This window comes from Oryctolagus cuniculus, chromosome 21, assembly GCF_051225735.1.
Source record: "Oryctolagus cuniculus isolate XC-2025 breed Fujian yellow rabbit chromosome 21, ASM5122573v1, whole genome shotgun sequence".
Taxonomy (NCBI): domain Eukaryota; kingdom Metazoa; phylum Chordata; class Mammalia; order Lagomorpha; family Leporidae; genus Oryctolagus; species Oryctolagus cuniculus.
This window is the reverse complement of record NC_142887.1, coordinates 26,024,430-26,040,146: the sequence shown is the minus strand read 5'-3', so window position 1 is coordinate 26,040,146 and position 15,717 is coordinate 26,024,430. Positions and strand designations below refer to the sequence as shown.

Below are 15,717 nucleotides of genomic sequence, written 5' to 3'. Positions count from 1 at the left end.
CTCCCTCTCTAAGAGAGCATGCAGGTAAACACTGCATAATTATAATACAGGTGAGCAAGTGTGGAATTTATATATATATGTATGTATAATATACGCACATGTGTGTATGTCCATATGAGTATTACTCATCCACATATATGGGTACTATAAGAATAACTCCAGATATAAAATTACATATGATGAATAATTTATTACACTTTATGTGTCTAGTTTTAATTATTTGTTTATAAATGATTTTTAAAAATTATTTCTTTGAAAGGCAGAGTAACAGAGAGCAAGAGAGAGAGATCTTCCATCTGCTTACTTACTACAGAAATAGTTGCAACAGCCATGTCTGGGCCAGACTGAAGCCAGGGGCCAGGAACTCCATCCTGTTCTCCCATTTGGGTATCAGGGGCCCTAGTACCTGTGCCATTCTCCATTGCCTTCCCAGGCCCATTGGCAGGAGGCTGGATTGTAAGTGAAGTAGCTGAAATACCAGTGTCACAGTGGTCAGGCTTAATGCACTGTGCCACAGTGCCAGCCCCTATAAATTAAATTTTCAGAATCTTCTCTTTATGAGGATAGCTAACAGAGAGAGATACCTGAACAGGACAAATGACAATTTTGTTTGCATTTATTACACACAGAGCGGAAATTATTTGTTTGTTTTTTGCCTTTACCACATTCAGGGTCAGATTACTGTAGAACACAGGAAAAGGTATGTAATTTTATTGCCAAGTTTGTATTAAAGTTCAAAGCCTGCAAATGTAGCAAATATAACAAGTTATTGATTTACACAGGTCTATTGACTCAAGCATAGTTGTGAGTGGATTGGAGAAGCTCATCTTTCACTATTGATCTATGCTTTAACTGGTATATTTGTTCATGAGTCTGGCTTTGTAGCAAATGCTTCTTTCTGAAGCATGAATTACAGTAGGCCTTCCAGGCTTTCATGTGAGATAGACAGTTATTATGAAACTGACAATTGTTAGGTCAGTGCTTGGACTCTGTCACAGGGTGCTATGGACTGGAACTAATGAATACTTATTAATTTTTATCAGTTCTGTTATTTATTACATCTTTATAATCTGCAATATTTTAAAAACTTCTTAGCTAATACCATCAAGATATGACTGAAGACAATGTTAAATGCAAAATATCCTTGCCTAGAATAATAATAACTTCATACTTTTATACAACATTTTGAAGTTTAGAGTTCACCATAAATCCTAACAACTCCGTGAGGCAGCATTTTTAGTATCATCGTTTCACAGATATGGAAACTGAAGCCTGCTGATATTAACTAACCTTTTAAAATTCACTTAGTAAATGGTAAAGCTAGTTTTCAAACTCATTCTATTTATTCAACAAATATTCAGGGACAGATACTGTAACTATGGGTTCAACCATCTCTTGGGGTGCCCTCATTCCCATATTGGAGTGTCTGGTTTGAGTTCCTGCTACTTTACTTCCCATCTGGCTTCCTGCTGGCAGCAGGTGATGACTCAATTGCTTGGGCCCCTGCCACCCACCTGGCAAACCAAGATGAAGTTAAAGGTTCCTGGACTTGGCCTGTTCCAGCCCTGGCTATTGTGGGCATTTGGGGAGTGAACCAGTAATGGGAGATCCCTCCCTCCCTCTCTCTCTCTTTGCTTTCAAGTAGATGAAAGTAAATAAATAAACATAAAAAAAACCCAAATATTCATTTTGAATCTTCTTGCAAAGGACATTGGCGATAAAGATGTGAAAATTTATGACTCATGTCCTAAGGGAGACCAGATATTAATCAATCACAAAGTTAAATATTTAATCAGAGCAGTGATAAGTGTTGCCACGGGATACAACATGGGATGAGAGCATGTAGCAGGAGGGACCTGACCTGTCTGAATCCTGCAGGAAGCAGAGGAGGTAGCAGGAGTGTCCTGGGCAGAGTGAACAACTGGGTAATAGTCTTGAATGGGAGAGAATATTGTTAAGGTTACAAACTGAAATTAAACAAGTGTATTTGGAGCACAAAGAATGATTGATAAAGATGTCTGGGGGCTGGTGGAGCAGTCATGGCCCAAGGTCGAAAATTCATACTTTTTAGTAAAAAAAAAAAGAAATTGGGGCAGGTATTTGGCATAGTAGTTAATATGCTGCTTGGGATGCCTGCATCCCGTATTGAACTACCTGGATGTGAATCCCAGCTCTTCTCTCCATCCTAGCTTCCTATTAATGCTTGCACTGGGAAATAGAGGTGATGGCTTAAGTGATTGGGTCCCTGTCACCCAGGTGGGAGACCTGGATTGTGTTCTAGGCTCCCAGGTTCAGACTGGCCAGTCCTTGCTGTTGTGGGCATTTGAAGAGTGAACCAGCAGATGGGAGATCTGTCTGTCTGTCTTTAAATAAAAATTTAAAAGTCAAGAAGTCATTTAGTGCCTACTAACTAGGGCAGTTGTGATACAGTGTTAACAATCTGTTAACCTAAATTAGAATATAGACACAGACACATCTCTGACAGGTAGTATAAAGTGGTAAGCCAAAGTCATCCATAGACTTTGTGGGTATGTGGCACTATATGATTGTTTATTAATGAAGCATGAGTATATAGTCCAAACAAGGTTATGCTTGTTTTTATCCTTGGTTTACCAGAGTAACTCCTTTCCTCCCATTTTGTGAAAATTGGACAAGAATCTTGTGGAAACCTCTTTAGAAGTGGGGCTGATGTTGTGGCATAGTGGGTTAAGCTGCCACCTGCAATACCTGCATGCCATATGGGCTCCAGTTCAAATCCTGGTTACTCCACTTCCAATCTATCTCCCTGCTAATGTGCCTGGGAAAGCAGCAGAAAATAGCCCAACTGTTTGGGCCCCTGCCCCTACATGGGAGACCCAGAGGAAGCTCCTGGCTCCTTCTGTTTGGCCCAGCCTTGGCTGTTGCAGCCATTTGTAGAGTGAACCAGCAGATAGAAGATTAATCTCTCTCAATTCTTTCAAATAAATAAATCTTTTCTTTTAAAGAAAGCTCTTTAGAAGGACTTTAGGTGACTACCTTTGTATTTTCCTTTATAATTTCTTCAGAAGGAAGTATGCACATTTCCTACTGTGTTTTTAGTCTGTAAGTGATATGTAGAGATATTATTGAAATCAACTGATGAACATTTTCCAAGCTGCAATCCTCTCAGGTGCAGGGATGCTGGAGATGAAGCTATATTAGACATTGGAGCTTCAATGTAGAAACAGCTGTTATCTCTTAACTGATTGTTATCAGATGGATTTTCAATGCTTTGGTTATAGACCATTGCCAAAAATAGTAATTCTATTCTGTTCCATTTGGGAAATATATATGAAAGTACCATATTAACCACCTAAGCCTTACAAGATAAAGATATGATGGTGAAAAAAACATGAGCTCTTATAGGTACCAGATATTCCTTTTATTACCAGTCAACTTTTCAACTTAAAGCATCAAAACACACTATAGAACCCAAAACTTAATACTTATAGAATTTATTGCATCAGAAGAGAATCAGTATTAAATAATGAATAGGCAACTCATGATTTTTTAAATGTATATTTTATAATATTACATGGATTATATAAAAGAAACAAAAGAATAGCATATAAAAGACTCCTGTTGCACTTATTTGTATTACCATGACAATGTGAAGTTTTAAAAGTACTTGGAAAAGAATATTTACTATTATGCTAATTCATCTTTTTAAAAAAATCTGGATCACCAAATAGAGTTTCTTCAGACCTATATAAAAGTTGTTAAGAAGTAAAATAGGAATAAATATCATGTGTTACACTGATGTTTATCAGTCATGAAACATAAGCCACATGTGTTGTGGTGTCCTGACCTTATATTTCTTTTGTATCCCTCATTACATCAAATATTGCACACTGCAATGAAAATGAAAAATTATCTTATCCCTCTCCGTTATCACTATTATTGCTCAAGTTCTGGCTCACGTTAACTCTTTTTTTTTTTTTTAAATATCTATTTATTTATTTGAAAGCCAGAGTTACAGACAGAGGGAGAGACACAGAACTTTAATACGCTGATTCACTCCCCAGATGGCCACATGACTGAAGCTAGGAGCCAGGAGCTTTATCTGGGTCTGCTATGTGGATGCAGGGCCTGAGCACTTGCGCCATCTTCTGCTTCTCTCTCAGTTCATTGGCTGGAACACAAGCTGCTGCTCAAACGGGTGTCAGCTTCCAGGGTGGCAGTTTTACCTACTATGCCACAATACTGGTCCCTCACATTAACTCTTTTATTTACTTATTTATTTTTAATTTGTGTGTATCTCATAAATACAACATTATGGACATAGTAATTCTTCCCACCGTACCCTCCCTCCCACCCATTCTCTCCCCTGCCCTTCCTGCTTCCTCTCCTGTTTTATCCGAGAAAAAAAAAAAAGAAAGAGAAATAAAGAAAAAGAAAAAAGAACAAATGGAGTTAAAAAAAAAAGCTAAGAGAACTGCTCCTCAACAGTTTATACAAGGGCTATTCTACCCTCACATTAACTTTTAAAAATTCTATTTTGTTCATATACAATATACACTTAGAAAAGTATACAAATCATGGAGGTACAAAAATAAACACATCCATGTAAACACTGCTTAGATTAAAGAAATGGAACATAACCAACACCTTGGAAGCACTTCCTTTTTCTCAATCCCAATCCTTAACCCTTACTCTTCTCCAAAGATAACCACCATCCTGATATCTGACATCATAGATTTTGACCTTTTTATAAATAGAATTGATCAATATGTGTTCCTTTGTGGTATCTGCGTATTCTGACTCCTGGAGCTCCATAATATGTTCATGAGTTTGATTTATGTTATGTGTGTCTATGACTGTATCACCCTGGATGCACCCAATTTCATCTGATTTACGCTGCATGTAACAGTAGTTTGTTCACTTTTATTGTTGTGTGTATATCAATTTACTTTTTTTATTCTGTTGTTGATGGGTATTTGGATTGTTTCCAGTTTGGGGTTATTATAAATATTGATGCTGTGATCATCCTTAGGTATATCTTTGAATGCATATATGTATGTATGTATTTCTATTGGGTATTTACCTGGGACTGCAACTGCTGGGTCACAGGGTAAGTGTCTGTTCAACGTTATAGGTGATGCTAAGCAGTTGTACCAATGTGAACTTCCACAGGCAGTTTATGAGAAGCCAATTTCTTCTCATCCTTGCCAGTATGTGGTATTTGCAGTCTATTTAATTTTAGCCATTTTGGTGATTGTATAATGATATCTCCTATGGCTTTTGTTTCTTTCCTTGATGATTGATGAAACTGAGCACCGTTTGTTTATTGGACATTTGGATATCTTCATTTGTAAAGTGCCTATTAACATCTCTTGTTCATTTTGTTCATTTTGGTCTTGATGATTTTAAGGATAGTTCTTGGGACCAGCATTTGGCACAGCATTTTATTACACTGCTTGAGATACCTGCATCTCATATAGTGTCTGGGCTCAAGTCCTAGTTCCACACCTGATTCTAGCTTCTTGCTAACGTGTACTCTAGAAGACAGTAGGTGATGGCTTAAGTACTTGGGTCCCTGCCATCCACATGAAGACCTGGATTGAGTGTCTGGCTCCTGCCTTTGACTGGCTAAGCCCTGGCCATTGTGGGCATTTGGGAGAGTGAACCAGTGGATCGGGGGTCTCCCTTTGTCTCTCTGACTTTCAGGTAAATAAATAAATTTATTTAACAAAATTTTAAAAATTCCTTATATTATCTTTTTTTTTTTTGACAGAGTTAGACAGTGAGACACAGAGAGACAGAGAGAAAGGGCTTCCTTGGGTTGGTTCACCCCCAAATGGCCGCTATGGCTGGAGCTATGCCAATCTGAAGCCAGGAGCCAGGTGCTTCCTCCTGGTCTCTCATGCAGGTGCAGGGGCCCAAGCACTTGGGCCATTCTCCACTGCCCTCCCGGGCCACAGCAGAGAGCTGGACCGGAAGAGGAGCAACTGGGACTAGAACCCATATGGGATGCTGGTGCCGCAGGCGGAGGATTAACCAAGTGAGCCATGGTGCCAGCCCCCCCTTATATCATCTTAATTCAAATTCTTTCTCAGGATATATGTTGCATATATATGTATTTTCCCATTCCTTGTTTGTCTTTGTATTCTTCTAATGGTATTTTTTGATCAACAGAAGTTCTTGATTTTAACGCAATGCAATATGTTGTTCTTTTCCCTTATAGTAGTGCTTTTATATCTTAGGAAATCTTTACTCATCTCAAAATTGTGAAGATATTCTCCTTTGTTGCATATAGACAGCTTAACTATTTTATCTCTTACATCTAGAACTGATTTTTTATGTGAATGGTAAAAAGAATGGTTAATTTTTTTCCCAACATAGATATTAATTTACCCAGCACCATTATTGAAAAGCTTACCATTTTCCTGCTGTTCTGCAGCAATACCACTCTTATAGGTCCAGTGTCCATATGTATGTGGGTCTGTTTATGGACTACTCTTGTTTCCCAGAGTGATCTTTTTTTTTTTTTAAAGATTTATTTATTTATTTGAAAGTCAGAGTTAGAGAGAGAAGAGGCAGAGAGAGAGAGAGAGAGAGAGAGAGAGAGAGGGAGAGAGAAATCTTCCATCCAATGGTTCACTCCCCAATTGGTCACAACGGCCGGAGCTGTGCAGATCTGAAGCCAGGAGCCAGGAGCTTCTTCTGGGTCTCCCACGTGGGTACAGGGGCCCAAGGACTTGGGCCATCTTTCACTGCTTTCCCAGGCCATAGCAGAGAGCTGGATGGGAAGTGGAGCAGCTGGGTCTTGAACCAGTGCCCATATAGGATGCTGGCGCTTCAGGCCAGGGTGTTAACCTGCTGTGCCACAGCGTGGGCCCTTGAATTTTTGCTTTGTTGATTATTTCTTTAATTATTTTTATTTTTTTTGTCTTTATTATTTAAACCTCCTGAGAAGAATGTTTAGATTATTGGTTTTTTTAGCCTTTCTTTTCACATATTTGTATTTAAGGCTATATATTTTCTTCTGATCTTTGCATTTGTTGTATCACATATGGTATGATATGTAGTACTTTAATTATCACTAATTTAAACATATTTTCTACCCTTCTTTGTAATTTCTTTTTATCCACTGATTATTTAGGACTTTATTACTTAATTTTCAAGCATATTCTAGTTATTTTTCTTATTGATTTCAATGATAGCATCATTGTTAGAAAAATACTTACAATGATTAGATTTCTTTAAAATTTATTGAGATTTGCTCTATGGAGCAGCATATAGTTAGTTTTTTAAAAAGTCAGATTTATTGGGGCTGGTGTTGTGTAAAGTGCTGGTAAAGCCACTGCCTGTAATGCTGGCACCCCAAATTCATGTCCTGGCTGCTCCACTTTCAATCTTGCTTCCTGCTAATGGCCAGGAAAAATCAGTGGAAGATGACTCGAGTGTTTGGGCCCTTGCCACCCACATGAGAGACCTGGATGCAGTTCTTGGCTCCTGGCTTTGGCCTGGCCTAACCCTGGCTATTGTAGGCATTTGGAGAGTGAAACTGTGGATGGACAATCTCTCTCTCTCTCTCTCTCTCTGTGTCTCTTACTCTCTCTCTGTGTCTCTGGCTTTCAAATAAATAAATTCATCTTTTTCAAAAGGAGATGAATTTGGCCGGCGCCGCGGCTCACTAGGCTAATCCTCCGCCTTGCGGCGCTGGCACACTGGGTTCTAGTCCCGGTTGGGGCTCTGGATTCTGTCCCGGTTGCCCCTCTTCCAGGCCAGCTCTCTGCTGTGGCCAGGGAGTGCAGTGGAGGATGGTCCAAGTGCTTGGGCCCTGCACCCCATGGGAGACCAGGATAAGTACCTGGGTCCTGCCATCGGATCAGTGTGGTGCGCCGGCCGCAGCGCACCAGCTGTGGCGGCCATTGGAGGGTGAACCCACGGCAAAAGGAAGACCTTTCTCTCTGTCTCTCTCTCTCTCACTGTCCACTCTGCCTGTCAAAAAAACAAAAAAATAATAAAAAAAAAGGAGATTAATTTAACTCCTAAAAAAGCCCTATTTGTTGAGGTGTAATTTACATGCACTAGAATGCACCTATTGTAAGCATATGGTTTAATGAGTTTTGACAGATTCATACATGTGTGAAACTAGTATAATGCTCAAAATATAAAACATTTCCATCATCCAAAATATACCCTTCTGCTTCTTTTCAGTCTTCCCCCACTCCTACCAACCCTAGTCCCAAGGAGCCAGTTATCTGCTGTCATCCTAAATTTAGGTTCTTGAGTTTCCTATAAATAGTATCACACAGAATCCATGCATTCTTTTGTATTTATCTTCTTTTCACTCAGCATGGTTTTCAGATTTTTGTAAGTTGTTGCAGGCATCAGTAACTTGTTCCTTTTTTAATACCAAGCAGTGTTCCATCATATGACTATATCACAGTTTATCCATACTTGATGGATATTATTTAGTTTTTTTAAAAAAGATTTATATATTTATTTGAATGGCAGTTATAGAGAAAGAGAAGGAGAAACAGAGAGACCGACCTTGCATCTACTAGTTCATTCCCCAGATGGCGGCAACAGCTGAGGTTGGGTCAGGCTGAAGCCAGGACCTAGGATCTTCACATGGGTCGCCCACATGGGTGGCAGGTTTCCCAGCAGCTTTTCTTGCTGTTCCAGTCTGTTAGCAGGGAGCTAGATTGAACCAGCACCCATAATGGATGCTGGCACTGAAGGCGGTTGCTAAACCCGCTGCACCACAGTGCTGACCCCTGGATAGTGTCTGGGTTTTAGCTATTATAAAAGAAAGTGCTTTGAACACTAGTCTTTGTGTAGATATATGCTTTCATTTCTTTTTGTAAATACCTAGGAGTAGAATTACTAGAAAATGGTACACTTTATGGAAAACTAAAAAATAGTTTTTTTTCAAAGTACTTATTTTATACTCTTATTGGTAATGTATGAGAATTGCATTCATAACTCATTGTTGACAACACTTGGAATTGCTATTCTTAATATTTTTTAAAAAGTTTACTTATGGTTAAAATGTATTACTAATGTGAAAGTTACTTTCTTAATAATTTTAAATGTACAGTCAAATTTAGTTCTGACTATATTCACAGTGTCACATAACATCTCTAGAACTTTTGGGGCCAGTATTGTGCAGTGGGTTAAGCTGCAGCCTGTGACACTGACATCCCATATGGGCACTGGTTCAAGTACCAGTTGTTCCACTTCCAATCCGTCTCCCTGTTCAGGTGCCCGAGAAAGCAGTGAAAGATGGCCCAAGACCTTGGACACATGCATACCTGTGGGAGACCCTGAGGAGTTCCAGGCTCCTGGGTACAGCCTGGTCCTGCCCTGGATTATAGTGGGCTGTTGTAGCCATTTGAGGAGTAAACCAGTCAATGGAAAATTTTCTCTTTCTGTAACTCTACCTTTCAAACAAACAAACAAGCAAACAAATCTTTAAAAAATATCTTTATAATTTTTTCATCTTGCAAAATTGAAACTCTATATCTGTCAATCAACTCTGTGTTTCCCCTTTCCCTCAACCCCTGGAAACTACTAGTCTACTTTGTTCCAGTAATTTTTTTTGATTACTTTAGTTATCTTATATAAGAGTTAGAGGAATCATACAGTATTTACCCTTTTGGATTGGCTTATTTTACTCAGCATGTCCTCAGGTTTCATTGTTATAGCAAGTAACATTTATCTTTTTAAAAACTAAGTAATATGTATATTGTATGTAAATAACACATTTCCTTTATCCATATATCTGTTGATGGACATTTAGGTTGCTTCTACTCTTGGTAATTGTCAAAAATGTTGCAATGAATATGGATGTGTGAATATCTCTTGAGATACTGCTTTTAGTTCTTTCAAATGTATAATGAGAAGTGGGATTGCAGGATGGTGTGGTTTGAATGTGTTCCCCAAAGTTCATGTGTTTCAAACTTAATCTTTAATGCAAATGTAAGGGATGTAGGCCGTAATAAGAGGTGATTAGGGGAGCCCTCATAATGTCCTTATTAACAGGAAAGTATTAGTTATAAACATGAGTTCAAACCTCTCTGGTGTTTGCGTGCATGCTCTCTTGCCTTTCTGTCTTCCGCTTTAGGATGACATAGTGTGAAGAGCCTTGCAGGATGCTGGCATCATGATCTTGGGCTTGAGCCTCCAGAACTTGGAGCAAATAAACTTCTGTTGCTTATAAATTTCCCAGGTGTAAGTGTTGTGTTATAACAACAACACAAAAACACTAAGATACAGGAGCATATTGTAATTCTATCCTTAGCTTTAAAAAAATTGTTTGAGAGCCATAAGAGATAAACTATCCCACTAGTTTTCTTTCTTTCTTTCTTTTTTATTTATTTATTTATTTGAAAGTCAGAGTTACACGGAGAGAGAAGGAGAAGCAGAGAGAGAGAGAGGTCTTCCATCCGCTGGTTCACTCCCCAGTTGGCCACAATGGCCGGAGCTGAGCTGATCCGAAGCCAGGATCCTGGAGCTTCCTCTGGGTTTCCCACATGGGTGCTGGGGGCCAAGGACTTGGGCCATCTTCTACTGCTTTCTCAGGCCATAGCAGAGAGCTGGATTGGAAGTGGAGCAGCCAGGACTCTAACTGGCACCCATATGGGATGCCAGCACTGCAAGCCTTACTCACTAAGCCACAGAGCTGGCCCCTATCCCACTAGTTTTCAAAGAACCACCATACTATTTAACCCAGCAGCTAGACTACTTTATAGTCTTACCAGCACAAGCGTTTCTTTTTCTCCATATCTTTTTCTAATACTTTCTATTTTCTGTTTCTGTGTGTGTGTGTGTGTGTGTGTGTGTGTGTTTGTGTGTGTGTTAGTGGCTATTCTAGTGGGTGTGAGATGGTATTTCTTGTGTTTTTGGTTTCTGTTTCTTGATGGCTAGTTTTTTTGTGCATGTTTTCATATACTTGTTGGTTATTAGTTCTTTGCCAAAATTTTTAATTGCATTACTTGTTTTTTTGTTAAGTTTCAATAGTTCTTTATATATTCTGGATATTAATCTTTTATCAGATATGCAGTTATTGTCTCCAGTTCGTTAAGTTGCCTTTTCACTCTGATTGTTTCTTTTGTTGTGCAGATTTAAAGGTTTTTTTTTTTTATTTTTTGACAGGCAGAGTGGACAGTGAGAGAGAGAGACAGAGAGAAAGGTCTTCCTTTGCCGTTGGTTCACCCTCCAATGGCTGCCATGGCCGGCACGCTGTGGCCGGCGCACCGCGCTGAACCGATGGCAGGAGCCGGGTACTTATCCTGGTCTCCCATGAGGTGCAGGGCCCAAGTACTTGGGCCATCCTCCACTGCACTCCCTGGCCACAGCAGAGAGCTGGCCTGGAAGAGGGGCAACCGGGACAGAATCCGGTGCCTTGACCGGGACTAGAACCCAGTGCCGCAAGGTGGAGGATTAGCCTAGTGAGCCGCGGCCAATTTAAAGTTTTTTTTTTTTTTTAAATAGATTCATTTAGTTATTTGAAATGCAGAATTACAGAGAGAAAGTGAGAGACAGAGAGAGAGAGAGAGGTCTTCCATCGAAAGGTTCACTCCCCAGATGGCCGCAATGACTGGAGCTGTGCCAGTCCAAAACCAGGAGCCAGGAGCTTCTTCTGGGTCTCCCACATAGGTGCAGGGGCCCAAGAACTTGGGCCAGCCTCCACTGCTTTTCCAGCCATAAGCATAGAGCTGGATTGGAAGAGGAGCATCCAGGTCTCAAGCCAGTGATCATATGGGATGCCAGCACTGCAGGTGGCAGCTTTACCCGCTACGCCACTGCACCAGCCCCCTTAACCAAACATTTCATTATGTTTACTGTAACAAATCAGTATCGTATCTCCTTGGTTAATAAAATCTTAATACTTTGAACAGAAAAGATTTTAGCAAAAGGTATTACTTGTCATGTTGTAACAACAAGGCTAACAATGAAATTCAAGCTCTCTTTATATAGCTGACTTACAACCTGAAGGTTAGCTTTGGAAAATATGCTCTTCAATACTTCCTTTTCACAGGTTTAGGATGGCAGTTACAACACTGAAGAATGTAAAATATTACATATCACCCATTTTTCTGCTTCCTTTTCTCTGTTTATTTCTCCAAAAATGCTGTCTCCCAACTTGATTGGCCCCAACTTTCTCAAACTCCCCTTTTCTCTTCACCCTTCATATGAACATGGTATCTAGCAGGACCATTCCACTGAAACCACTTATCAGGGTCAACAATGCCTCCATGTTGCCAAATGCAATGGTCACTTCTCTGCAGTCATCGTTATTTATGAAAGTCTTTTTTGTCTAGCTTCAGTGACTCAAAATTCTGGTTTTGTTCCCATTGCCCTTGGCAGCTTCCTCTGCAGGCTTTTTCCGCAAACTGGAGACTTCCTCTGAAGTCTCCTCTGCAGGCTTCTTCTCCTCCACTTCTTTTTTTTTTAAGATTTATTTATTTTACTTGAAAGTCAGAGTTACACAGAGAGAGGAGAGGCAGAGAGAGAGAGAGAGGTCTTCTATCCGCTGGTTCACTCCCCAATTGGCCGCAACGGCTGGAGCTGCACTGATCCGAAGCCAGGAGCCAGGAGCCTCTTCCGGGTCTCCCACGTGGGTACAGGTGCTTTCCCAGGCCATCAGCAGGGAGCTGGATTGGAAGTGGAGCAGCCAGGACTTGAACGGTCGCACATATGAGATGCCAGTACTGCAGGTGGTGGCTTTACCCACTACACCACAGTGCCGGCCCTCTGCTCCACTTTTTTTTTTTTTTTTAAAGGATTTATTTATTTATCTGAAAGGCAGAGCCACACACAGAGAGAAGGAGAGGCAGCGAGAGAGGTCTTCCATCCAATGATTCACTCCCCAGTTGGCTGCAACGACCTGAGCTGCACCAATCCGAAGCCAGGAGCCAGGAGCCTCTCCTCTGGGTCCCCGACGCGGGTGCAAAGGCCAAAGGACTTGGGGCATCTTCCATTGCTTTCCCAAGCCACAGCAGAGAGCTAGATTGGAAGTGGCACAGCCGGGTCTCGAACCAGCACCCATATGGGATGCTGGCACTCCAGGCCAGGGCGTCAACCTGCTGCGCCACAGCGCCGGCCCCCCTGCTCCACTTCTAAACACTGCAGTTTTCTAGGGTTCTTTACCAGCCCCTCTTCTCCTACCTAAATGATACATGATCAATAGAGGTATCATATCCAATAAAATCATTATCACATTTAATATCATAAAGCTTTTCCCTGTGTTTCTAGGAAGAACGAAATCAGGTCTTAAATTTGTAAGTCTTGACTCCATTTTGAATTTGGTATGTGGTGTAAGCAAAAGTCTTCTATCATTATTTTGCCTATAAATATCCAGTTTGCCTAGTACCATTTGTTGAAAAGACTGTCCTTTCCCCATTATGTGCTCTTTGGCACCTTTGTCAAGGATTGTTTGACTTACATCCAGTGGTTTATTACTGGACTGTCTGTTGTTTGCATTGGTTTATATGTCTGTCTTTATGCCAACACCACATTGCTTTGATTACTGTAGCATTATAATATATTTTGAAATCAGGAAGTGTGAGGTCTCCAACTTTTTTTTTTTCTTTTTTAAGATCGTTTTGGCAATTCCAAGTCCCTGATATTCAATATGAATTTTAGAATGTTTTTCTGTTTCTGGAAAAAAAAATACTATTGGAATTTTGGAAGGGGTTACATTGAACCTATAGAGTGCTTTGGGTAATGTTTTTAACCCTTCCAAGCCATGAACACAGGCTGTCTTTTTATTTACTTGTAACATTTTTTAAAAAGATTTTATTGAAAGATGAGATAGAGCGATAGGGAGTGGCCATGCCCCATGAGGAATGCCCGGGTCAGGAGCTGCAGCCCCCAGAGGTGACCAAGGAGCATCCGCAGGCCAAGGAGACCTGCTAGGAGAAGGCCGGGGATGGGCTGGTGAGGGGTCGGGTGTCCAGCCCTTCTGTTGCCACATCTGGTATCGGCCACCTTCTGGCCATGCTGGAAGGGAAGACAGGCCTGTACTTCTCCTTGCTAGACACCACCATCGACATCCTGAAGAAGCGAGCCCAGTAGCTGATCAAAAACATCAATGAGAGCAGACAAAAGGACCACGCGCTCATGACCAACTTCAGGGACAGCCTCAAGATCAAGATCTCGGACCTGACAGAGAAACTGGAGGAGAGGATGTTTCAGATTTACGATCACCACAACAAGATCATCCAGGAGAAGCTGCAGGAGTTCACCGAGAAGATGGCCAAGATCAGCGACTTGGAGCCAGAGCTCAAGCAGGTCTGTCAGACCATGGAGACTGTGTACAAAGACCTGTGCCTGCAGCCCGAGGCTGTCCCTGCAGAAGAGCAAAGTCACAAAGACAGTGAATGCTGACAGCAGCCTTCCTGGAGCCGCGTCCGGTCCTGGGGACTGCCACCCAGGCCACCGTCGAGGCCATGCCCTGTGTTGCGCCCTGGCAAAGATGAAACCCGGGGCCTCCTGCCCCCGGCATCACACAGTTGATTAAATGTTTGATCCCCCCCCCCAAAAAAAGATTTTATTTATCTTCCTGAGAGGCAGAGCTACAGACAGAGGAAGAGACAGAAAGGTCTTCCATCCCCTGGCCCTCTCCCCAAATGTCTACGATGGCCAGAGCTGGAGCCAGGAGCCAGGAGCTAGAACTGGTGCCCATGTGGAATGTCAGTGCTGTGGGTGGAGGACCAGCCCAATATGCCACAGCGCCAGCCCCAACTTGTAACATTTAAACTTTATTCCAGTAGTATAGTGTTATTTGGTGTTATATAGCAGTATATGTAGGTCTTCTTAGTCAGGTTTACTCCGAATGATTTATTTTTATTTTTTAAAATATTTATTTATTTATTTGAAAGGCAGAGTTAAAGACACAGGCAGAGAGAGAGAGAGAGAAAGAGAGAGAGAGAGAGAGTCCTTCCATCCCTTGGTTCACTCCCCAGGTGGAGGCAATGAATGGAGCTGAGGTAATCTGAAGCCAGGAGCCAGTAGCTTCTTCTAGGTCTCCCACATGGGTGTAGAGGCCCAAGGGCTTGGCCATCTTCTACTGCTTCCCAGGCCACAGCAGAGAGCTGGATTGGAAGAAGAGCAGCTGAGACTAGAACCAGCGCCCACATGGGAAGCCAGAACTGCAGGTGGAGGCTTTACCTGCTTATGACACAGCACTGGCCCCAGGATTTTTTATTTTTAATGCCTGTTGTAAAGGGATTGTTTTCTTAGTTTTCCTTCTTGAGTTGTTCATGGTATTGTTCAGAAACATAAATGATTTTCATGTATTCGTCCTGCAACTTTGTGAAATTTATTTATTCCAACTGGTTATTTGTGTGTGTGTGTGTGCATGTGCACATATGTGTGTGTATGTATATGGCCTTTACAGTTTTCTACAGATAAAATTATGTCATCTGTGAACAGAGAAAATTTTACTGCTGGGGATGGCATTGTGGTGTAGTGGGTAAAACCATTACCTATGATGTCAGCATTTTGTTTCGGTGCTGTTTCGTGTTTTGGCTGCTCTGCTTCTGATCCAGCTTCTTGCTAATGGGTTGGGAAAAGCAGCAGAAGGTGGCCCAAGTATTTTGGTCTCTGCACCCACGTGGGAGACCTCAAAGAAGATCCTGACTCCTGGCTTCAGCTGGCCCAACCCTAGCTGTTGCAGCCAATTGGGGAGTGAACCAGCAGATGGAATATGTCTGTCTGTCTCTCTCTCTCTCTTTCTGTAAC

General features: G+C 41.3%; 2 protein-coding genes and 1 pseudogene across 4 annotated transcripts in view; all 3 read left to right on the top strand.

The window, feature by feature from the left end:
- Positions 1 to 14,049, top strand: part of LOC149119865 (E3 ubiquitin-protein ligase RNF170 pseudogene) — a 54,607-nt pseudogene extending 40,558 nt beyond the window's left edge. Inside the window, exon 2 of the transcript XR_016227461.1 lies at positions 14,012 to 14,049. The product of XR_016227461.1 is annotated as an E3 ubiquitin-protein ligase RNF170 pseudogene (transcript). The remainder of the gene's footprint in view (positions 1 to 14,011) is intronic.
- The window catches only part of TTC28 (tetratricopeptide repeat domain 28), a 700,068-nt gene that overhangs the window by 176,331 nt on the left and 508,020 nt on the right, over positions 1 to 15,717 (top strand). The window lies entirely within an intron of this gene.
- On the top strand, positions 11,607 to 14,884 carry LOC138847375 (synaptonemal complex central element protein 2-like). The gene has a single exon (XM_070065781.2). The coding sequence runs from the start codon at positions 14,095 to 14,097 to the stop codon at positions 14,359 to 14,361; it is 267 nt and encodes an 88-aa protein (XP_069921882.2). The 5' UTR covers positions 11,607 to 14,094; the 3' UTR covers positions 14,362 to 14,884.

Excerpts from the sequence above, each read along its gene's own strand:
- LOC138847375 (XM_070065781.2), top strand. The coding sequence starts at position 14,095 with ATGACCAACTTCAGGGACAGCCTCAAGATCAAGATCTCGGACCTGACA.